The 25,726-nt window shown below is 33.7% G+C and overlaps 1 protein-coding gene across 14 annotated transcripts in view; it reads left to right on the forward strand.

The window, feature by feature from the left end:
* Positions 1–25,726, forward strand: part of LOC128551184 (transcription factor 12-like) — a 113,965-nt gene that overhangs the window by 44,590 nt on the left and 43,649 nt on the right. For all 14 annotated transcript variants that reach the window (XM_053531757.1, XM_053531760.1, XM_053531751.1 and 11 more), the window contains 7 exons: positions 1,996–2,113; positions 4,459–4,505; positions 20,905–21,001; positions 21,613–21,746; positions 24,589–24,780; positions 25,125–25,203; positions 25,510–25,586. In XM_053531757.1, the coding sequence (XP_053387732.1) occupies positions 1,996–2,113; positions 4,459–4,505; positions 20,905–21,001; positions 21,613–21,746; positions 24,589–24,780; positions 25,125–25,203; positions 25,510–25,586 (744 nt within the window). The remainder of the gene's footprint in view (positions 1–1,995; positions 2,114–4,458; positions 4,506–20,904; positions 21,002–21,612; positions 21,747–24,588; positions 24,781–25,124; positions 25,204–25,509; positions 25,587–25,726) is intronic.

Genomic DNA, 25,726 nt, shown 5'->3' on the forward strand with positions numbered 1-25,726 from the left:
ATGTATATAAAAGTATATAGATAGGAGCATTTATATAAAATAGATAGCAGCATTTATATAAAAATAGACAGGAGCATTTATATAAAATAGATAGCAGCATTTATATAAAATAGATAGCAGCATTTATATAAAAAAGATAACAGTGTGTATATAAAATAGATAGCAGTATGTATATAAAAGTATATAGATAGGAGCATTTATATAAAATAGATAGCAGCATTTATATAAAAATAGACAGGAGCATTTATATAAAATAGATAGGAGCATTTATATAAAGTAGATAGCAGCATTTGTATAAAAAAGATAAGGGTATGTATATAAAATAGATAGCAGTATGTATATAAAAGTATATAGATAGGAGCATTTATATAAAAAAGATAGCAGCATTTATATAAAAATAGACAGGAGCATTTATATAAAATAGCAAACATCAGAAATCATTCATACAATCATGATACAGTTTACAGCTAAATTTCATAATTGTTTACTGGGTTACTTTTATAACAAATTTATTAGACAGCATGAATATTGTTGTAAGTAAAGACTGAATCCCTTCTTATCAAGGTTATTACCAATTATTACCAGTTTTTGTTAAAAAGACTAAAGGTTATAACCAATTTAGTCTTTTTAACAAAAAACTGCACTGCCTTTTTAACATAGGAAAAAGAATAGAAAGAATGCTAGAATAATTTACATAAAGTTTTCTAATATGGTGACAGCTGGCAGTTGATGAAGCTGATAAAAAGAAAAAAGCGTTTTAACTACATGTACATTCATGTTAACTTTTTTATTTCCATGTTTAAAGGGAAATTCAGGCATTTTTTTTAGGAAATGGATCCATGACAAAATTATACCATTACTGCATTAGAGTAATATGTGTCTGTGACAAATCATGGAGCTTAAAAAACAACAACAACAATAAAAGAAAAGAAAACACATACACACAATGAAATTATGACTCACTGCTACTGATTTTTAAAACCATTTTGTGTGAAAAAAATATTTTAAATGACTTCCACTGTTATTATTATATCAAAGGGATTCTAATGATGTATGCAGTATAAAAGATTGTACTGAACCAATTGGAAACAAGTAATATATATTCAGAGGTCTAGACTCTCTATTGTTACCCTGTATGACCTGCTGCTGGTAAATAAGGGTCTGTGGCTACAGTTTTCCTTTGAAAATTCGGAAAACAGATGGAGAGAGATTTGGGTCTGTATGATCCAGTGTGGCTACACTGCTACCCTAAAGGATACATCAATGATTACTTAGTAAGATCATATTTGAGAATAAAACTTCTGTAAATAAACTCAGGCAAAATTATTGTATCATTTTCAGGGTTCGAATTTAAGCTCGCATACTCGCTAAATGCGAGTGCAAATTTCAAACTGCGAGGTGAGATTTCAGACACCAGCATTTTTTTGTGAGTGAAAATTTTTGGCCGAATAATGTGCATTTCTAACGGTCGTCTCGATCTTACAAAGTTCTTTCTTTAACAACTCGCGGTCATTGCAGCGCATTGTCATTTTCAGAATGAATTTTGGAGCACTTTTTCATCTTTCGTCATAAACGGAAGTGTACACTCGATACATGTCCCGTGCGCATGTCTTTTCAACTGCTGACAAGTACCTGCGCCAATTTTGATGACATTTACCGCATCCGGTGGGTTTTTTGGTAATCTATAATAAGTTACTATTTATTTAGCGCAAATACGATTGGCTGGACTCGTCACGTGGATGTTTGTGTTAATGTTCTAATAAAGTGACAAGTCGCGGAAAATGCAAGTTGTTTTTTCATTTAGCAAGTTAAAAAAAATACCACTTGCGAAAAAATGCAAGTAGAAAATCTGGCTAAATTCGAACCCTGATTTTAAGTGAATGTTGTTATCGTTGGTGTTCCCAGCTCACCAGAGCTGTAAGCATATTTTTGAAGTAAAAGGAAGACTATCGATGATAGTATGTTTATAATTATATATTATAATTTATTTTACAGAATATGATGGGTAGTACATCAAACATACCTATGTCACCAGAACAGTTATCTCCACGGAAACAGATGTCACCATATTACCAGAGTTTTAAACAGACCCCGATGGAGGAGTCAATAAGAGGTAAAGGTTTAGGTCTACAACAATCATTCTACCAGTAGTACAAGTTTTGGTCAGTAAGTTGCCATTTCAAAACAGAAAAAGTGGAAACTCCACAGATCGCTCAACACGACAAAAAGGAAAATGTTGCAGGCTCGGTTTGATTGAGCCTGTCCATGGATGGTAGTGGAAATACATGCTGTTGTCCATGCTCACTAGGTCCGGATTGAGCAGATATATATGTGTATGCCTGCTTTTAGAAATGCCTTATACATAGTGGTGCAAATGCAAAGGGTGGGGGCACTTAAGAATTGCCCTTGTCTCTGCATCAGTCCGTCCAGTCTTCCGAATTTGTGTCGTTCAAAGTGTTTGACCCAGAGTCATCAAACCTCACAGGATTGTTATTTGGCACAGGAAGTTGTGCACCAGGGGTATTAATTTGGTATTTCACACAGCCAGACCCAAGTTATGACCCTTGACTTAGTCAAAAATATGCATAAAAAAACATGTTCAGTGACATGAGTGGGAGCACATGTATCCTATGGACACACATCTAGTTCCTTGCTAATTTGACTGGGTCAGCAAAGGAAATAGAAATTGGAAATTTTTTACCAACTAGATAAATGTCAATAGGTAGAATAGAATATGAACCAGGGCTCCGGAAATTTTGATAACTCAATCGGTCCGAAACGAAAGTCCTGACATCGACGCTACCCCACCCACCGCATTCCCAATATTACATATTTTGTAAAACGTGATAGGGTAAAGCAATAAGGATGTCATGCATTAAAACTGAGTTACCAGTCACCGCGCGTTACCAATGAAGACAGTTATTCAGTGTTATGTGTGATCGTTACTTTGTTTAAATTTCGATGTTTTTCCGAGATAATACGAGGCATTGACACCTTGTGAGTAACTAGTCTAAAAGCCAACGCACGTGACTTCGATACCGTATACACGGCAGATACTTTGTGATGTTTCCTCATTCTTTGACGGAATTCTATAAAATACAATGCGTCAAAGTGAGTTACACGACACATATTCTCTGCTAAACAGCCTCAGTATTTAAAGAATACTCTGCTGCGGACCGAATGTGTACGTTATTTGAACGCTGAGATTGAATTTCCTGCATGTATAGTACCAAAACGTCACGCGGGTTGGCCATGGATATTTCATTTCACTTACGTTGTACTTCAATAAGCAACTACATTTTATAAAGTTATATGTTCTCTTCTGATGTAAACAAAATTTCATTTTGAAACGTTTTTTAAAAGACCAATTTGATAAACAGTGCCACTCCGGTTTTCTTTATCATTCGTGGTTGCCCGTCCATTTTTTTCTTTTTTGTACAGTCGGGTTGCAAAGACGATTTTCTGCATTTGTTTCAACTGGAGCCAAACAAATGAATCATGTAATTTTTTCAAATCAAGTAATTATAAAAATTGTTTTTATCAGTTTTCCGTGTGATGTCTCATTAAATCAAAGACCTGTAATGTACAATTATAGCTCTTTGATTAAATGCAGCGACCATTTGTTTGTTACCGTGATCAAACATAGCCTTTTGAAATAAACCATCCGTCGGATTCTAAATAAAAGAAGTGGATCCCCGTCGAAATGATTTGGATCCAGTCAGAAACGTTTAATACACCGCATTCGGCTGTCTGCAAACATTAAAGGATGTGCCGCGCAAGCACTGATTGCGTCACGCGCTTATTACGGACCGATTATCAAAGTGACAGTCAGACCGATTGACACGTTTATTGATTATCTGAAGGTGCGACCAACAATTTCCTACTTGGCAGGTGATCGTGTATTGAGATATCAGACCGAAATTTATACTTTTCTCCATTTTTACGGGACCGATTTTTTTGTTTTTTCACTTCACGAATCGGTCTGAAAAGTCAAAAATCGGTCCAAAACCGACAAACCGGCAAATTTCCGAAGCCCTGATATGAACCATATGTTGTCTTAAGAATGTAGCGAACATAACAAACATTTACTGGGGCAGATTCTATCTATTTATAAGAATTGGTTGTTTTACGATGAAACAAAAATTTACATAATCATAACAAAAAATAAATTACCCACCATGTCGTACCTAACCATTTATGGGATTTCACCACGACTGTATGGAAGTTGTTTATGGGTTGTATCTTCAGTCCCAATCTAACCGCATAGGCAATTGTGTATTAGCAGCAGCTTGGTTACAGTAAATTGACCCTGAATATTACATAAATAATTTTACATAATATTCGCAAAAGCAACATTTCTAAGGACAAGCAGCTTCGATTTACTGTAACCAAGCCATAACATATATTAATGCATACCTTTTAACTATAGAATGAACAAAAAATCATGTATTTTTACAGGTAGAAGAGGTAGTGGCCAGTCAAACACAAAAAGACCAAAAGGCTCGGTAAGTATTTCTGATCATTTGTTTATCAGACGAATGTTAACCCATGATAGTTTATACTGAGCATAGTTTGTACTTAGTCTATTTTGTGCTGTGTCTAGTTTGCTCTGAGTCTAGTTTGCTCTGACTCTGGTTTGTAACTGAGTCTAGTTTGTACAGTCTATATAGTTCGCACTGAGTATATTTTGTACTGAGTCTAGTTTGTACTCAGCCTTGTTTGTACTGAGTGTTATTTGTACTGAGTCTAGTTTGATCTAAGTTAATTTGTATTGAGTTTAGTTTGTACTGAGTCTAATTTATACTGAGTCTAGTTTGTACTGAGTCTAACTTATACTGAGTCTAGTTTGTACTGAATCTAACTTATACTGAGTCTAGTTTGTACTGAATCTAATTTATACTGAGTCTAGTTTGTACTGAGTCTAACTTATACTGAGTCTAGTTTGTACTGAGTCTAACTTATACTGAGTCTAGTTTGTACTGAATCTAATTTATACTGAGTCTAGTTTGTACTGAGTCTAACTTATACTGAGTCTAGTTTGTACTGAGTCTAACTTATACTGAGTCTAGTTTGTACTGAATCTAACTTATACTGAGTCTAGTTTGTACTGAGTCTAACTTATACTGAGTCTAGTTTGTACTGAGTCTAATTTTTTCTGAGTCTAATGTGTACTGAGCCTAGTTGTTTTTTCTGAGTCTAGTTTGTTTTGAATCTAGTTCACTGAGTACAGATATTTCTCTATAACCATACTTCAGAATACATTTTGAACAGTCAAATTTTACCGAAAACTGTTGTTTTATTTTGGCTTGTGTGATATCTGCCACCTCGGTCTATTTAATTCTCTGTAGGATAGGATAATTAGGCTTGTTAATAACAGTCTAAAATATTTCAAAATACAGTAACCTGCCACTTCAGGAGGGACGAAAAAAAAAGGTTTTCCTTTATATAAGAATCCAGCCTGTTAGTTTGCTATGGTGTTTGGCAATCCTCCCTTATGTAACTGGTCAACCAATGAAATCCATTGATACAAATTACTGGTACCTGTTCTACTTATTGCACATATTAAAGAATGGAACCAGTGTCATGCATTTTGGTCATATCAATCCTCCTTAAGTCAGCAAGTCAACAGACATGTTTCTGTTGCAACAACTGCTTACCTCAGTACAGACTATGCAGATCTACGGGTATTTCAAGCGTGACACGTTAGTGAGGTGTATGCTCTCAGTGACAATTTGATAGAAGACATTGTGCCTGAAATCATCTGTCCTCAACCTGATTCATGAGGAGAAGCTGCCAGTTACTTGTGGAAAACAGATATATACTGGTAGAGAATCCAGGAACACTAGTAAACACTATACTAGACTAGCCACTGGGTAGATGATAAATATACTTGCACATTTTTTTTTCCTTTTCAATGTCAAATTCCATTTTGTAGAGACAAAAACCAGTCTATTTTGAATATTGATGTTGAAAATATATTGGTTACAAGATATAGACTAGCTCAGATCACTACATTAAATCATGAAAATGTAAAAAGATGTCGTAGTCTTAAGAGCTAGTCTTACACTAAACAGAAATTAACATAGTCGCGGAGGTCAGCAGTTTATGTGTAAAAGTTGACTCTGGTACCTAATTAATATATTTGTTTACTCTTTCCTGCTTCTTTTGCTGTATTTTTCAAATGTCAACTTTTATATGGTGACAGCAGCTTTGTAGCTTCAGTGTTAATTACCATTGGCTTTGATTGAGTTGGTAACAGCTTGTGTTGAAAACGTTCACGTTCATGTAGGTGAGATATAGCAATATTGAGTACATGTTCTGGTATAGATTGTCTAGAAAAATTTTTCAAGAATCCGACTGTTTTTGTAGTTTGACTTTGTCAGTCTGTCTGACAGTTAGATAGTTTCAGTGTTGTATTTTTAAGTCCCAACTTGGCTAGTATGTGTCACCTTTTGCCAGCCAGGACCAGCTACTAGGGTCCAAGGTATTTTTATCGATAGACAACTTTGTTGACACTTGTGTTTAGGTCCTTTGATATGGAAGAAAGTAAAATTTGATAAATATAGCCAAGATTTGTTCTCCTTCAACATGTATTGTGGGGAAAGTCTCTTGTAGTTGTGAAGTATTTGTCATGCATTGATACAAGTGCTGTTTGGTCAATATTTCTTTTTGTGCAATTACTGTGTAAAATGCCTCTATGCCAGACAGCAGCATTTCTTTTGGGAAATATAAAATATAATAAACTGGCTCCATTCTTTCTCAAAATTATTCAGTAAATTCCCATTTATTGAGGACAAGGAAAACAGGTGTTCTGTTATTTGCCGAGAAGTTGAATAGAGGAGTATTTTCATTGGAGTATTTGTGATAATTTCTGCCATCTGGTCTGGGTTAGCTCAAGTAGCAGAAAACTGCAACTGCAGCTGCTTCATGTTCATTCATAAATCACAGAGTTACTGTTCCTGGATACCGCTTCTAGGCCTTGCAGAGTTGTTCCCCTTCGTAAAGTACTAATTTCTTGTTGTGTTCTATCCATCTGTCCAAGCTGTAGCTATCACAGTATTAACACAAACAAATACCATAAACATTTGCATAAGGAGATTTTTAAAGTAAATTACTATAGTACAGTTAAAGGAAAATGGTGTATTGTCAGTTACTGGCTAAGTAAAGACATAAAGACACATTATAATGCAGTAACAGACATGATATCTAATTTTAAATATAGTGTATTGATCCTGGAAAAATGGCTGATGGCTAGCTGGACATCCTTCTGAGGTTCACTGAATTTTTATAGATGTATATGACTAAGGGTTTAGTTTATACTAACTTGTTTTAGTTCAGTTGTGATGAAAGCTTCAAGCTTATTGGGACCACTCTGGAGTCTGCTTCCCTGGAAAACACTGGCAGTACATACAGATACAATGCGTAAGAAATCCAGAACATGTCATCAAAATAGCTCATGGGAAGTCAAATATCTGCACATTTTTTTTTCCTTTTATATGTCAATCTGTAGTCTATTTTAATATTATGGATATTTTTGTTCAGCCAGCACTTTAAATCATGAAGAATTAAAAAATTGTAGTCTTAAAGCTTGCTGACAAGAAAGAGATTAATACATAGTCGGGATCACAGTTTATGTTAAAATTTTACTACTTTCAAGAATAGTCTATATTTATACCTCTTCGCTGCTGCTTGCTGTCGGGTCAATGTCAATTTTTTGATGCAAGTCTAGCTTCATTTAATACCATTGCTTTGAGATACGTAATTGTTTAACTTTTTCTAGGTCAATTACAATATGGTCAATGTTCGATAATTGTCTAAATTTTTTAGCAATGTTTTTGCGTCCCTTTTTGTCTCAGTAATATTTAGGTTTAGTTTTAAGCCATTGCAAGTTATGTTCCTTCCAGAGACTATAGGCAAGGTTTTTTGATATGACAACTTTGTTGTCTTGGTTTAGTCCTTTGATATGCAGACAAGTCCATAACTTGACTCATTTGCCAAATTTGTCCCTTTCATACTTGAAAATTTTGGGAAAGTTTTTGTTGTGAAGTAATTACAGCTATTGATACAAGGCTGTTTGGTTAATATTTTTTTGTCAATTTTGTAGATCCCTATGAGACCGCATTTCTTGGGTTAAAGTATAATTAAATGTCATTTTTCCAAATTATTGTCCCCTTTTGGACAGGAAAATCTGGTTATGTTTTGCGTGAAGTTGAATAAGAGTATTTTTATAGGCTATTATTTGTGAAATTATTTTTTCTGTCTAGCTCAATAGAAACTCAACCTGCAGGCCAGTTCTCATAATCACAGATTTAGTCAGATTAGCCCTTTGGCTTAGAGTGATTCCTGTAAAGTTTTTACTGTAGTGTTCTATCATCTGTCCAAACTATCAGTATTAAAAAACTCCATCATTTGCTAGGAGTTTTAAAGAACTAGTTGATAGTACATTCAAGAAATGTGATTGTATTTGGGGCAAAAGACACTTTTGGCTTAGAATAATCTATTTAAATTTGGTGCAAGTGACTAAAACATTGCCAATGGCTAGCTGGAAACTTATGAGTTCATCTGTTTTCTAGTAGTTATCAACCTAAGGGTTAAGTTCATAACTTTAACTGTTTATTTTGTGAGAAACTTATGCCCTTTTGGTTAGAAATTTGGTAAGTTTTCATGGAATACATCTCCAACAAACTAATGCAGATTGAATGAAACTAACATGTTTCATTATCGGGTTATTAAATAAATTGTTTTGATAGTCATTAGTCTGTTTTAATATATGCATTTTTTCAATTATTCCATTTGGAACTTAAAACTTTTTTATTTTACTTGCTAATAATGAGTGAATATTTACAAATCGAACTGCTTCTTAAACTCTTGTACATCATAAAATCATTTACTTCGTTGAAAAGTTTCTTTGAAATGATTTCCTAAATGTGCCAGGTTGTAAATGGTCCAGAATTTAAAAAAAATCTTAGCACTGTTCCCAGCATTAATGTGATAGTAACCCTTTTTTAAAAATTTAATCAGATCAAATTAAGGAAAAAAAAAAAGATATAAGTATGAACAATCACGTTAATTGGAGTGTCTATGGTAAATAAGGTAGCTGTGGTTGGAGAGACTGCACAGTGATTAGGCATGTGTCCAGAATTAGATAATTAATTCTCTAGGAAACTCTAGTAGGGAACAATGTTAATCTAGAACATCTGGTTTCAATCAAACACTCTCACATGGGGGGAAAACTAATACATTTTAAAACTGGAGTAAAATATGTAAAAACATCAATGGCTGTGAGTGAAAATATTTCTGCTTTTGTATTTATGTAATAAATTTTAAATTCTCACTGTATTTTACAATGAGAAAGTCATGAACTGCTTGAAAGGCCCCACAAAGTGTGACAAGAATATATTATATATTTTCTTATGTAGTAATTTTTCAGTAGCTAAAAATGATAAATTTTAAAGTCATGAAATGTTCAATTTATGTTCCCAGACAAAAAATTCATTTACACAAACTGTAGATACTTCTTTAATGTGAAGTGTTCAAAAGTTACCAATTCATTCATTTAGAAAAATATTTAGAATGGAAAACATATTTGGGTGTCAAAAAGCCTGCATCAAGTAGGTACTTAGTGGTGCTGTTTGGTTCACACATGATAGAATGAGAGATTATGTTACAGGATTATCCCCACTTACAGCAGGATGTGATAGGGATGTATTTATTTCTTAGATTATATATCAATGAAAGGTTTAAGATACTCTACAAGACTTGTGTCACATATAGCCTCTCATATTGTCTTGGTGTTGATGCTGTAGCATACATCTCGGCCCGCCATGTTAGGTCAGTAGGTAGAGAATACTTCATTTAGGAGGGCATAGGTTTAGAGGAGGCTTTTGTTCTTATTGTGATGATTGACTGAACTCAATCATCCTCCCTGACTGATAGATGTGGGGAAGTTGTCCATTACTTCTAGAGGAAAGCTCAGTACTAGTATCAAGTAACAAGATAACTTTTGTAATAATTTAACTGAAATATTGTTGTCAAACAAAATTATACCCAGAACTATCCTACTTGACTCTCAGATGATACAGCAAAATTTAACCATTGCCTGAACCTACAGCTGTGAGAGGTATTGAATGTTAGTGAGTGGTCTGTTAAGTCACCATACCGCAGGGCATGGACTGTGCCAGACTCCGATGCCTCAGGGCTGGGGGTTAAGTTCTGAATTATGGTATTTTTGCTAGACTCCGATGCCTCAGGGCAGGGGGTTAAGTTCTGAATAATGGACTGTGCCAGACTCTGATGCCTCAGGGCTGGGGGTTAAGTTCTTAATAATGGACTTCTAGACTTCGATGCCTCAGGGCAGGGGTTAAGTTCTGCATAAGGACTGTGCTAGACTCCGATGCCTCGGGGCAGGCGTTAAGTTCTGAATAATGGACTGTGCTAGACTCTGTAGGTAGATAATTGCATTACATCATTCCTTCTTCAGTATAATAGAACCTTCCATACCCAGTAGGGGTGCATTGTTTTACATATGTTAGCAAGTTTATCTTATGTGAATGGTTTGATTAGTAATACTGATAATTGTATTTATAATAATAATATTTAAAAAAAGATGCTAATTGATTATAGAGGCGAAAGAATCTATAATTATGATTGATAGATGATAGATTTCTACTGTATTAAGTATGAAATGAGGTGTTCTTGTTGTTTGTTTTTTTGGGGGGAGGGGGTGGGGTAGGAGGGACTTTTCCATACATCATCTAGGAGAATATATTGAAATAAAGTAAGATTAACAGTGCCTGCAGATTAAGCTTTAACATTATTTTCAGTGTAGATATTTATGCTTACTGTCAGACTGACTGGTGTATGTTTATCCCCTGCCAGTAACTGTTCTGATAGAAACCAGATGTGGGCAATTCATTGAATGGGAACATAAATAAATGAATGACTCCATCTAGTATATTGGTCATTATAGCACCAGTAAATTACTATAGCTCAAGGCATATTGCACTCACATACTTCCACTACACAGAAAAAAATGCTGCTTTTGCCTGGATATGTTTGCTTTAAACCTGCAGTTACTTTTTGTTGTTGTTTAAATTAGCTTATGTTTAGTGTCAGCTGTGTAAAATATGAATTTTCAAATAGTGTGATGATCATGTAAATTATTCGGCAGTTTGATTGTGTAAAATATTCAAAAGTGTGATGGTGGCTTTAATGAAAGGACACAGAAATTGAATATAATCTCCATATACAAAAGCAGTTACACAAAGTTAGAGAAACGAAATACTCAGATTTTAGTCCAGTGTGAAATTAGATTTATCAAAGGATTGATAGAAAAAACATTTAAGTAAGAACAAAATAGAAAGAAACTAAAAAGTGGCAGTGTTAGAGAGTAGAAGGATGTTTTATCTCGCACAAGTAAGTTTCTGATCTTCTCTACTATAATTTTGTGATACATGATAACGATGGTGATATACTTAAATTGTAGGATACAAGTTTGCAGTATACTGTAATTCTGTGATATATTATATGAATGTGATATACTGTATTCTTTGATATAATATATTATATTATGTTTCTGTGTCTTGCAAAATTCATGGCTACCATTAATTGTTATTATGTTCTTTGGGGAATGTATGAGGGAGACCAGTAGAAACATGTACACATATAATTATATACAGGTATTTTCTTTCTTCCAAACTGACAAAAACAACAAGTATGCTATATGAACGTGTGCCTGATGCGGGTCTATCTATGCCTGATCACAGACTAGTACTATGTTCAGTGAGTCTAGGTCCCAGCAGCTTTCACTTTCTGATATTAAAGGATACTATTGCATCTGCTGTATGCCATCACTGACAGAGTATTGTCAACAATCAAAATGTTAAAATGTAAAAAATATCAAATATTGCTCTGTTTATAGTTAATGTTGCCTAATGACATTTAAGGTATAATATAAATATATACATTCAAAATCTACTGCGATGTGTCTTTAATATGGACCAGTCTGTGAAACATAGTACTGAATTGACTGTACAGTTTGTAAAGCAGTGCTTAATTGAGAATGGATGTCTTGTGTGTCAGGGGCAACTCTATCAGTTTATGTGGTCCTCCAGTCGTTTTCCTGATGTTTTCTGTTCGGACTGCTCAACCTTGTGTTGAAAAACGTAGGTTCGGGTGAGGGTGTTTATACTCCATAGATAAAATACACTTAAAATCCAGTTTACTACATCAGTTTATTATGTGATGGATAAATAGTCTAAATGATGGAAATAATGTTGTCAAAATTATAATTCTCTCATTCATCTGGTCTAAAGTCACTTATGATTATAACTGTAAAGTATTTCATTTCTTGTTTCTATGATCTGTCATTTTCAAAGTCCGAGCCAAAAGTAAAGAATTCTCTCTCCCAAGTTCTGACCTAGGCTTATATACAAAAGCAGGTACCCTCCCATATTTGGAGTGTATCATAGTGATGAAAGACAAAGATTACCCCTAATATTTATGAGGATAACCGTTGACTGATGGTACCATCCCAAATATGGAGCCACCTCTATCTCTAACAAACCAGACATGTTTACGATGGTACATGATGACAACATACCCAGATAAAATGATACAAAATGATACACACTCCAGACCCAAGCAATTTATGAGGGTAACTGGTGAATGACATCTCTAGTAGCAGAGGTCAAAGTTTCTCATCAGTAGAATCAATTAATAAATCAGATTTAATAAGACTGCTAAATTTACAACACTTGGATAACCTTAGCACATTGTTTCTCCCCTTGTGACTGGGTGATTCATACTTTACTATAATTTGAAATTATATACACACGTTTTATGTCTCGTCTAATGTATTGATCGTATATCAGCTGCGAATTTGTACAAGTTCAGTTACTTCAATTTCTTCAGAATCATCATTGTCATCATCATCATCAATGTCATTATATTATAATCTTGGTATCATTAAAGAATTTCATTTTAATCATCGATATGTCTTATCCTAAGTATAGTAGTTTAACTAGGGGCAGCAAAATGTAAATATTTCCGACCTTGATCTGACACTGTTCTGACATGGTCACCTGTTTATGCTGTAATAAATCACTGTATATTAAGATAATGTCAGGTTGCACCTGTCCAAAGATAAAGAGAACACACCTGGTTCAAGGGAGGTAATTTGTATGCTGTCTCAATAATTCCTTGTATTGGATTCTTTCCCTTAGAAGATCAGGCGGATTTTGTCAGGAGGAGAAATGCATTATGTTCTGACATTAATGTTTTATTTTGTCAATTGGCATTTATGTTTCTTGTAATTCATGTTGCATGATATTTCTTTTGGAGTTGAAATAGAAAACATGTTCAAACACATAGGACCCATTTGAGTTGTAGGTTCAGTTTAAGGCATACATTTTCGAGAAAGATTGACTGAAGTCTTCATTTGAATTCTACCTTAGGTACTTGTGATGCAGTTGTCATTTACTTAATAAAGAAAGGGACCTGCCGTTAGAAATCCAAAAATGCTGTTTAATTTTACTTAATTAATTATCATACTGATCTAAATTATATGGCATAAAATTACTATTGCGACATGACATTAAACCAGTACAAATAAGAATTTTTAAAGAGAAAACTTGGAGAAATTTATTTAAACAAATTTCTATTAACTTGAATAGAATTGTTTTCAAGTGTTAAAATTATGTGTTCATTGGAAACAAATTTGATAAGTTTTATTCAAGTGAGTTAAATAACTGGTAATCCTTGGTTTTATCAACTGCACTTGATATGTATAATAAATTTGATGCGAGTTCAGAAATTCCCATTTTCGTTAATTATACAGAAATCATAAAGTGATCATTCATTTGCCAATAACAAGTTTTTATGATTTTCACACGTGGTATGAATAGTTCTGTTATTAAGTCGTATCTTTGAAGTTATGGAAAATATTTGATATTAATGGGTAACCAATCGTATTACAGTTCCCTGTTTAATTAGCCAATCAAATCACATCTCTCATCATGCATTCCAGATGTTTAAGCAGTTATATTATGTGTATATAAGAAAAAATGAATCTTCAAAGCAAAAATGTAGTAACTCTAGTTACGAAGTTAATAGAATATAGGTGTGTATTGCTTGGAAACAATCGCCAAGATGCACCAAAAATTCATGTTTCAGCCTCAGCCGTCTTGGAGAAAATGTTAAAAACATTTTCCAGATGTTCAGAACAAAAACTTCCGTAAAACTTTTCTTAGTTTCTCCGGATATGTCTGAAAACTGCTCTGTTCTGTCATATCAGAGAATGTGAAATATGAAAAGTATCGTTTTGAAACTGCCGTTTGGAATTTAACAAGAATTGTAAAAATATTTGGATACAATGGATTTATATTGTGATACTATCATGATTTCATGATTACATTATTTAAATTGAAGAAAAATTGATAAAAGAGTACAATTGTTCTTGTATTATTTTATCAACCTCTCGAATGATTTACAGAAATATTTCTTGATCATACTTATGTGCAGTTAGATAAAAAATAACACTAACTTTAAATTAGACTAAAAACAACATTTAAGTTAATATTTTGTTTCATGGAAATTTAGTATAACCATTATTTTATCCACAGCAATTTACTGACCACAGTGCCATGTAAACAGTTACTTTATTTTCTTAAACTGTAACATTTGTTTCATGCATTATTAGAAATTAAATTTCAAAGTTTGAACCGATACCATACATTATACTAGTACTAAATTTTTGAAAGTTATTGTAATGGTAAAAAGATATTTCAAAAAAAAGTACATAAAAAGAATGCTGTGTCCAAAACTGCTGAGAAGTCTTATCAGTATATGAAATGAATAAATTAAACTTAATTCAAAATCATTTATTTGAACATTTAAAATACTGCAATTTTCAGTATACATAATTTTACCATTATTTTAATATGCTTGTCTCTGTTAAAACACTTACGCTAGAATGATGTCACATTAACTTGTAGTCGGACGTCAAAGTTTCTGTTGCGACCAAGAAAGAGCGCTTCTATATTTTATCTACTGTTTAAGATTAAGGGCATATTAGAATCGAAATAATTTATTTCAGAACCATGTTTTAACACTATTTTTACACTCTGGCGTAATATGTCGTACAAATAATTTCACGAGGGCATAGCCCTTGTGAAATTATTACGCCCGACGTATAAACACCCATCATGCATAAATAGTGTTATACACTCTTTTGCTATAAATTATTTCTTAAATATTGCATGTTAATAAAGTGATAATAAAGAATGAAATGGTTTCCTCACTGACAGTTAATTTCTTCCTCTGTAGTTATCATGGAAAAATCTAAATTCAGCTGAAATACAGAAGGATACTGTATATTCATTTAATTCCTTTGTTTTAAATTTTCTTGGTCTTTTGTACTTTGTTGGGGCATTGATTTCAAGTTTTAAAGAAAAGAAATCCCAATAGGGGTTGAAGTTTAGTTTTACGGATCAGGACAACCATTAAAAAACATGAATTCTCAACAAGGGGAACAAATGAAAATATTGTTATACTGACCTTGTGAATTGTGTATGTATTAGTTACTGTTTGACGGGGTGTCGTTCTGTAAGATAATCTGTATCAGTTTCTTTGAAAAGTTTTCATTTAACTGGTTAACTGACTGCTTGCGTGTTAAACTTTAGCTAAATTTTATCAGAAATATTTTTTAAAAATTGTGAAAATTATTATACAATGGAAATTGGCCTAGATTTACTAAAGCCGACTACGATTTAATATTTGTTTTGTATATATGTCTTGCATTCAAGCAGCTATATTGCATTGAAATTTTATTCCTATCTCATTAAATGTCACCATGGATGTTTAGAATTTTTAAAGGGGCCATAACTCCAGAAGTAAAAGGGCATGCATTACTTAAATTGTGTAGGCATTTTAAGTTCAAAAATATATATTTGATAAATAACAAAACTCTAGTGTTTTTAACACATGATTGAAATTGTTACATCATCAGGATTTCTTGCCTAAAATTTAGACGAGTCCAAAGTGGAAAACACTTCATTCCCCCTTAACATGTATGCTTGCGCAACCACACAATTGTTGTGGGAAAGTTCCTTCCGTTAATTCATGAAGGATGAAGTGATGTGGGCTTGAACATTTTAGTGATAATTATTGCAAGCCTTTTTAACAATGGGCAATACTAAAAGGGTCAGTGTTTCACTGAAAATTGTGATAGAAAATTTGCTTGATAAGACAGCGATAATATGTGGATATATTAACTAATTTTAGTGCAAATCATTTTAATCACTGTTGAATTAAAGGCTTAAAGTTTATCAGCTGGGTTTGCGATAGTTGTACTAGATTTGTTTTAGACATATCGGAGTGAAGGATTGTTACCAGCATTTGAATAATGTTTCATATCAGCTAGGAGTACATGAAAAAATTCTTAACCCTTACCATGCTAAATTTCTATAATGAACTTGTTCATCTTTCAATTTGGACAATACCAATAACTGTTAAAAGGGGTGCCTACCAAAAAGATACTGACTGAATGGCGAACAGTGCATATCTTGATCAGACTAACGGGATGTGCAGGGTGATCATGATCTACACTGGTCGCAAAGGCAGAATCAATCTTGTCCAGCATATTAAGGGTTAAATCATTGTAACTGACATAAATCAAGAATGATAGAGTTTTCAAATTTAAATCTAATAGATTAAAAGAGCTTTGGAATATGAAAAATACTATAGAACTTCAACAATTAAAAAATAATACATAATTTTATCATAATTATTACGTTACTATTATCTGTCCTGGTAGTTTGAATAAGATTTAATAAGAACAGTGACGCAACTGTTTTGTAAGTGAAAATTATTGCTGTACCTTAAATCACTGACAAATAAAACAGTGAAACGGTTTTTTTTGATAATTTTATTAAAAACGTAAGCATTCAGTTTTCACAAGGCTTAATATTCAAAAAGGGAGGTAAACATTTTGTTACTGTAATCATTGTTGTGTCAAATATTTTGCATGTTTACCTTGAGAAGGTACAACATTATAATACACATTGTTACAAAACACATAAAACAATTCAAGCACATTAATTATACAAATAAAACAACAAAACTGATAATATATTTAAACCAGTGTTCAAATTTCATATGACTCACAAACTTAGAATTTTGACATGTTCCATTTTGTAGGGGGAAAAGTTGCATTTTAAAAATGGTGTCAAATATAAAATAGCAATTTTACTAAATGCAACTTTATTGAAAAGGTGATCACACACGATATTGTATGGTTTTTGAATAAATGGTTTGTTTTTGCTTTTAAAGGATTCAAGGAGTATTGATGAAAGTGTTATATATTTGTCCAATTGTGTTTGGTGGTTTTTAAAATCTATATTTTTGTGTGAAATCAAAGAAAAAATGGAAGAAAAATTGATGTATCGATTGACTGAAATTCAAGTGTGATCGAAGATAAGGATAAACGGTTTAAAGGGACAGTACCAACTTTGATTAAAGAGCTCATATTCAGTTGTTGTTTTTAAAACTTTTCGTGAGAGCTTTAGTTATATAGAAAAACATGACTGTGTGGACTGTGCAAGAGAATATTTTAGTGTAGTGTTTTGTGATTTACTGAATTAAGTTTATACAGTGTTTGACATATTTGGTGTAGAAATCAACAGAATCAAACATGGTGGACCGCGGCAGTCATTCTAGCTGGTACAGGAGAATGTATTCCCCATATTCACTGTACAGACCATTCGGAATGTACTTGCCCACTAAAATATCAGGAGTAAGTTTTATATTTATGAAGTTTATTTCATGAATAATTTGAATCATAATTTGTGTTCACATCAGTTTTGTATGTGCAGTATATATAGTGGACGCGTCAGTGTCCAACGTTGGTGTGATTGGCGTTATTTGCACAACCTGTAATGGGTGTGCTGCATTTATTAGTTGAGCCATGGTTAGATTTGTTCTTGCTAGGTTCTGTTGCCATGTCAAATGTGGGTTTAATTCTTAACAACAGCAAAAATAATGTAAATTCACAACAGACTTTGTGCAGTGTGGCGCCTTCATAAAGGTCGTAATGCAACCTAAGACCAGCTTATAACCTTTCCGCGCCTGTAACGTGATAAAATATATTAGCATCTGATGGCCCTTTCACGCTTCATTTGAATCAACATTTATTACACAAAATTCATTTTGAATATATTTCTGAAATGTCTACATCTGCAGCTCTCAAATGCAGAAATATCTTACACCCAAGGCTTATACTGACACTTTCAGACAACATCAAAAAGGACCTTTTGAGCGATTTGACGAAGTTCCAAAAATCTCTATGTACCCTTGCTCTGTTACGGACCCTTGTATTTTTTCGTAGATGAAAAGCTGACATATCTTGCTAAAGCCCAGGTATTTTCAAATCGTTAAAAAATGCTGAAAATGGACTCCCCATTAGCAAAAAAAACAAAAAACAGAAGTTCACGCGCATACATTTTGACGGGGTGAACCCTGCGTGTGACCCCTGACTATCGACCAATCCAAGGGGTACTATTGTTTTCAAGCGTTGCATGTCTACTTTCCTTTTCTTTACTTCCGGAAATAGCTGAAGGTCGAGTGACGTCATTTTCTGTGTTGTCAAAAACATACATATGCCTGGCGAGATTGCATAAAAATGTGCCCGGTGTCCTAAGAATATACTATAATACACTGAATTCTTACATAAATTGTTCTGTATAATTGCGTAGGTAGGTCTTTTTACCAGGTTAATTTTTAAATGCCATGCATTAACTGCCATCTGAAGGCCAAAATGTTGAACATTAAGTAAATTGTGTTCATTCCATTAGGTGGCATTTGTTTTCTAATTTCTATAAATTTATAATGCTATGTACATTACTACAGGCACCTATATAAGTATTGTGATTGCTGAAGCTAAGGTACTTATCATCATTGAATTCTTTCATTTTATGTTGGCAGTTTTCATTGGAAATTCCATATGGTATATCCGGCCTCCTGAGGCGGAGCTGGAAAAAAACTAAATTGAAACTGCGTTATGCAAATAACGAACTGAAAAATCAACGAACACAGTTGTTGTGCAGATTTGGCAAAATATCTTCATTTCAAAACTTCTATACAACACTGATTCTGTAATAATTTGTAGCAGGTGAGACTGTGAGCTGAACAGTTTTATGTTGTAAATTATATACAAAAAAGTCTGGAGGTGGTTCCTTATCTGAACATTGGGTTCTTTTCGATAATTAGGTACTGATGTGCTTGAGAGGAGAGCTCTTCAGAAAGTGTTAAATCCACATGGTTTTAATTTATCAAGTGAGGTCTACACTTAGCAGTTGCTTAGATTAGACTATTTCCTGATGCCAGCCTATGATGCAGCTCGAAACTCATCTATCTTTCTCATACTTCAGTAAAACTTGAGGCAGTTTTGTACTAAACTTGGAATTTGCTGGCATAAATTAATATCAAAATCCTCTTTAGATATTTTGATAAAAAGATTTTATTCCGTGCAACCAGATGGTGTTTACTGCTACTTCTTACTAATTTTTTATTCAATTAATTTCTGAAATTGAAATGACAGTTATATTTCACTTTTATGAAAAAGTAAATTATGTTTATAGTTTGATGTATTATCTATGTTATATTGATCAAGTCTTTCTCTAGATCTCTCAGTTCCTACAAGGGAATAGCTGCTGCTGTTTTTATTTTGGAGCACATTTTAATATGGCTGTTCTAACAAAACATGATTGAAATGTCAGTAGATCAAATTTCAGACCCCAAATTTCTGTCAGTCTTATAGTTCTCAGTGTTCTCTATGAGGCAGTCAGTTTTCAATGAAGCAACAGTCTTGGTTCTCAGTCATTGTCTGTGACTCAGTCAGTTTTCAACAAAGCAACAATCTTGGTTTTCAGTCACAGTGACTGGGAAAGAAATTTTGTCCATGGGACAATGGCTCGTCATACACAATAAATTATGTGACATTTAAAAATTTTATGTGACATTCAGAAATTTCTATGGGACAATTGCGACTTGTTAACTAGGAACTGGCATTGTAGTATGTACATATTTCAGATTAAAGAAGCTCTCAGTAAAAAATAAATATAGTAACTAAAACTGTAACAGCTTCACAACTTGTCAATTATAAAGAAAATTATTGAAAACTGACAAAAAATGAAAGTCTAGAATAAAATATGATGTTAAAACATGTTTTTAAACACTGGAAGCACTTTGAATCTGCACACTGAATACATTCCTTTGTGTAAGATTTGCACTATTAAAAAGTTTCATCCTTTTGAATTCAATAAAATTTAGCCATGTGACACAGGGCTCATCAGCACTTAAAACTTATGAGACATTTTTCATTTTTATGTGACTATGGCTCATGTCTCATGGGTTTCCCAGTCACTGAGTCATAGTCTGTGACTGACAGTCCTAGATTTCAGTCATGGTCTTTTAGTCAGTATGTTTTCAGCACTTAAAACTTATGAGACATTTTTCATTTTTATGTGACTATGGCTCATGTCTCATGGGTTTCCCAGTCACTGAGTCATAGTCTGTGACTGACAGTCCTAGATTTCAGTCATGGTCTTTTAGTCAGTATGTTTTCACAAAAGCAGTCTTAATTTAGTTGATAGTAACAGAGATACCGCGGTATGACTTAGGCAGTCAGTTAGCTGCAAGGTAACCCCACAGTAAAGTAGTGTCAGTACAACCTAGTGGTTTCAGCATTGTAGATACGAAGGACCTTCTTGTATAATTAAAAATAATTAAATGCTAACAGTTTCATTGATTTCCATTTTCAAAAATATAATGTCAACAATTTTTGGAGAAAATTCGAATTCAGGATTTTTGCAAGTGGTAATATATGAGATTTTGTCTTTGTATTTTCAGGTATATTCACCAAGCCCAGATGACTATGGACAGGAGTCACCGGGAAGGTCATACACCTCACCAAAACCTATGTACCCAGGAGACAACTATTTTATGGGTATACCATTATTTATATATAAGTTTAAGAAATTTAAAAGTTACGAACAGCTTGTAAAACTCATGTATGTGATGCGTAAAGCTCCATGTTTATTGTTCTTTAATATGATTTTTACTTTGGCCATCAGAAACTGGCAGGAAATAAAAACAAACAATAAACAACACTGCTTTCGATTTATTTATTCCAATTTTATATACAGATTTTTTTTCAAAATAAGATCATTCATTACGTTTTACACTTTCAGCAATGTATATAGATAAGAACAGTTTACTTTGATTAAGTTTTTCTGCATTTTATTAGTCAAGTTGTTCGAAGATGCATGTAGGAAATATGAAGGCAATTCGTTATGTTTCAGGTGTTACAGAAAAATTAAAATTGTTCATTTCAAAATTGTATTAAGAAAAGTTCATAATATTTATTGTGTTCAGTATTGTATATAGAGAAGTTAAAAACAGTTATGTTTTAGTGTACAATATTGCATACAGAGAAATATAAAATAGAAAACTGTTCCATACAAACATAATGTGTTCAACATTGTGAAGGGAGAAAATACTAACAGTTTATTGTGTGTTAGTTGTTCAGTTACTCTATTCAACTTCTTTTTATTTCAGATGGCCCTCCGCAGGGTTCCTCTATACCATGGTCTAATGGTGGATCGACCAGCACATATCCTGCCTCCATGTTGCCTGGCAACTTCAGTCACTCACAATCTTCCTCACATAATAACCTACATCCCCATGAAATGGTAAGTACAGTCAAAAACACTGGTCTCCAAATCTTGCTGGCATGATGTATATCCACATGAAATCATAAGCACCAAAGGAAATACATGTCTTCAAAACTTCTGGCATGATAACACGCTTTCGAATGAAATTCTAAGTACTCTAGGAAATACTGAAGATACCCATATATAATATGCAGTTTTTGTCGAGCCTGCTTGCTGTAGCGAAGACATAGTTGTTCAAATGGCTGTTCGGTGTATGTGCGTGCGTCCTTCCGTCCGTCCGGATTTGTTTGTACGGACCATAACTTCGACGTGCATGGAGCAATCTCATTTATATTTGGCATTAATTTTTGATGTAACTTGGCACAAATGTTCACAACCATGTGATGGAGTGTCCTGCGCAAGAACCAGGACCCGAGGTCTAAGGTCAAGGTCACACTTAGAGGTCAAAGGTCAGATACAAGAATGACTGTCCGGAGCATTTCTTTTCATGCATGGAGGGATTTTGATGTAACTTGGCACAATTGTTCACCATCATGAGACGGAATGTCATGTGCAAGAACCTAGAATTACTTCCCTTTGTTGTTACTATAAATAGCTTATATTGTAACTTTTTTATTACTGGTCTTAGGGAAAAATGAAACCACTTTTCTGTAGTACAATATGCATGTTACATCCAATTTTGAGGTGTATTTTGACCTATCTGTACTGGTAAGGATTTTTATGTGGACTTAGATTTTTTTTAAAGTTTAACTTCCCTTTGTTGTTACTATAAATAACTTACATTGTAAGTGTTTGCCTGAATGAGATAGGGTGTCATGTGCAACTCCTAGTCCTTTTGACAGCTTGCGGGCTCGACATATTGCCCGTGGGCATCTAGTTTTAACCTTGGGTATCTATGGTACATGTCTGCAATGTTCCTGGCATAATAACCTATATTCCTATAAAAAAAAGAACAGTTGGAAGAACATGACTTAAATCTTCCTTTATTAAGAAGTTTCAATGCAGATGCTAAATAAATATTGGAGATAGTATTGTTTTGAGGTACCTGCATACAGGTGGTCTTCAGAACAGGTTTTACTGTATAATCTGTATGAATGTGTGTGGTTACAGTACTGTAAGTGTTGTAGCAGGTTGTATTATCAAGAAAGAATGGGTAATTCAGATCTGCCTTGGTCCTTTCATTACCGAGTCCCTACAACCTCGTCAGTCTTCCACCACCAGTAGCGTCATTTTAAAGATCTCTCTCTGTCCTGTATGATTGTCATATCTGTTTATGAAAACAACATGATGCAATTATGTATACATTGTCTACCTCATCGTAGTTAGCAGCAGATTTATTTCTGAAGTAACATATGAGAAATTACATGTTAAATACATTAGAATTCTCTGTGGGACTCGGGATTTGGTAAATATGTTAGCATACAGGAAGGTAATGAGTTAAACAGAGGCTTAATGCAAACACCATTCCCTGTGATATATGAGCCCTAGAAAAACTGTAAGAACATCATGTAGGCAACTGCCGAGGCACGACTTTATTTTTGTTAGAAACCAAGATTGTATTTCATTTAACCCATATTGTATATCTGGTGTGTGGGTTTGAACACGATTGATCGATAAAAAAAATTCGCTAATAGGAAATGCATTTTTGTATTCGTGTTTGACAGTCACAGGTTTTGCTTATATTAACTGACTCAAAAAATGTTTATGATAGATTAAACAGTTAACTTTAAAAAATCAGTAAAAGAAGAATATGGTATGTATTTCATTCCCTTCAACAGACCAAAAATCTGTTGAATTTTAAGACCAAATCACTGATATTAATTATGTCTGAAATTAGATCCAATATTTTGTAATAATAGAAGAAACATCTTGATTGTTCAAATACGTATTATTTTCTACTCCTTTATATTTCGGAACATTGATATTTAAAGAGCTTGGAAGGGGTTTGGCTAAGAATAAAAATTGAAAAGCAATGAAGTAAGCAAATTAGATTGTATCTAGTTGGTAGCCACTGCATTTTAGATTATATAAAAATTATTATGCTTTGACACGGACAAACTGAGTCGTTGACACAACTGAAAAAGATCAAAATGATGAGGTGAAATTTTGGCGGGAAAGCAATTTACTGTATGTAGTTCTCCATGATTACTGTAGCAGACGTTCCAAAACTCTTCCCTCAGTAAGCAAAACAAATTAACCACACCACATGTGTGTTTCATAATTTTTCATAGGTAGGAAAAACAGTGAAAAGTGGGAAAGTTTTTCAGCCATCTGGTTCTCGTCACGAGATGACGCTGCCGGAAAACAGGAAACTGCAAAGTTTATCATACGTAAAACATGCTGTGGAAGGTTTAAACAAAAACTCTACAAAAATATGCTGACATTTTATCATGTATATTGTATTATAATATTTAGCATATGAGAAGTGCATTGATGTTTAGGAGATAATTTAATTTCTTTGTGTTATAAAGCAGCCTGAAATTGACAAGCTTGAAATATGTAAAACATTAGCGGGATGTTTACAATAAACTTCACCGAGAAACCGCAGTTGATTCTGATTTAAAACACATACACTTTTAATGTTGACAACTCTTTTAATATGTTTATTTTAAAACAAAGGTTTGAAGCAAATTTTAACAAAATAATTCTGTAAAAAAAATACTCAGTCACTGTGAAAGCAAAATTTAAAATGACTAGGTAGATGTATGTATGGAACTCACAAGTCTTCTTCAGAATTGTTAGTTTCTGTTACTATGGTAACCCGTCCGTAGCAGCAGACAAAACGTAGTCTTTGTGACTGTTCGGAGGTGAATACAAGTATTGTTTGTATGATTACTGTACAAAATAATGTCTATTTCAGGGCTATCCCCATCCAGTATCACCAAACCAAGATTTATTAAATTCTGGTCTTCCACCAATGTCGACCTTCAGAGGTCAGCCAATTCCTCCATCATCAGCCACTTACACAAATTCATCATCATCAGTAACCGCGGGCAACCAGGGTCAAGGTTCATCACAAACTGGAGATGCATTAGGGAAAGCTTTAGCTTCAGTAAGTAGTCAGTAACAATGTTTAAATATCTTAACAATGGAGATTTCTCAGTCTTGAAAAGTAGACAGATTGAGCCATGCAGGTCAGTTGTTATGTGAGATAAAGTCTCCAGGATTTGGTAGACTATTAAGCAGGAGTGATCCAGAAACAATTTCTTCTTTCATTTAGCCTGATTCATCCTCTATAGATTCAAAATTGATACGAAGATAGAATGTCTCGCTGTGTGGCACATATTGTTTGTGTTGGACTGTAGTGTACGAACTACCTTTGATGTAGTATATAATTACATGTTTTTTGAAAGAGATAAAGGAGAGACCATTTATTACCTTTTACGTATATTTCAGATATATTCTACAGACCACACAAGCAGTAGTTATGGTTCGAATCCCTCCACCCCAGTGTCATCCCCCTCCCCCATGACAGGTAAGCACACATATACGCCTGACTGTAAAAATATTATATTCCTTCTGTTTAGCCATAACTATAGATTGTACAGGAATATTTATATAATGTGTATAAATTATTCTAATTGTAACAAAAGATTTTATTATTAATTCTTTTGGCCAGGTAATGCAAGTAACTGAATACCAGAACATCTTCCAAGCTGGTGCAAAGTTTAACTCCTTACAGGACCAGGGACATAAATCAGTTGCAGACGAAATTACTTTTTATTTAAGTTTGTCTGGACCATGTGCAGATCTAATATCTGCGTGATTATTGATATTTCAGGATCATCTAGCCAGTGGCAGAGACCATCACAAAATTCATCTACCTCACCACAGTTTGAAGGGCCCTTACACTCATTGGTAAGTTCTCTAAGGCCAAACATTATTTAATATTTAGTTAGAAATTAACATCCACTGTTCCACAATTTCAGACTTTGGTTTTGAATTGGCTGGAGATTTATTTGCAAATACTATCCAAACCCGCAGCATTCTGCCCAACA

This window comes from Mercenaria mercenaria, chromosome 19, assembly GCF_021730395.1.
Source record: "Mercenaria mercenaria strain notata chromosome 19, MADL_Memer_1, whole genome shotgun sequence".
Lineage (NCBI taxonomy): Eukaryota > Metazoa > Mollusca > Bivalvia > Venerida > Veneridae > Mercenaria > Mercenaria mercenaria.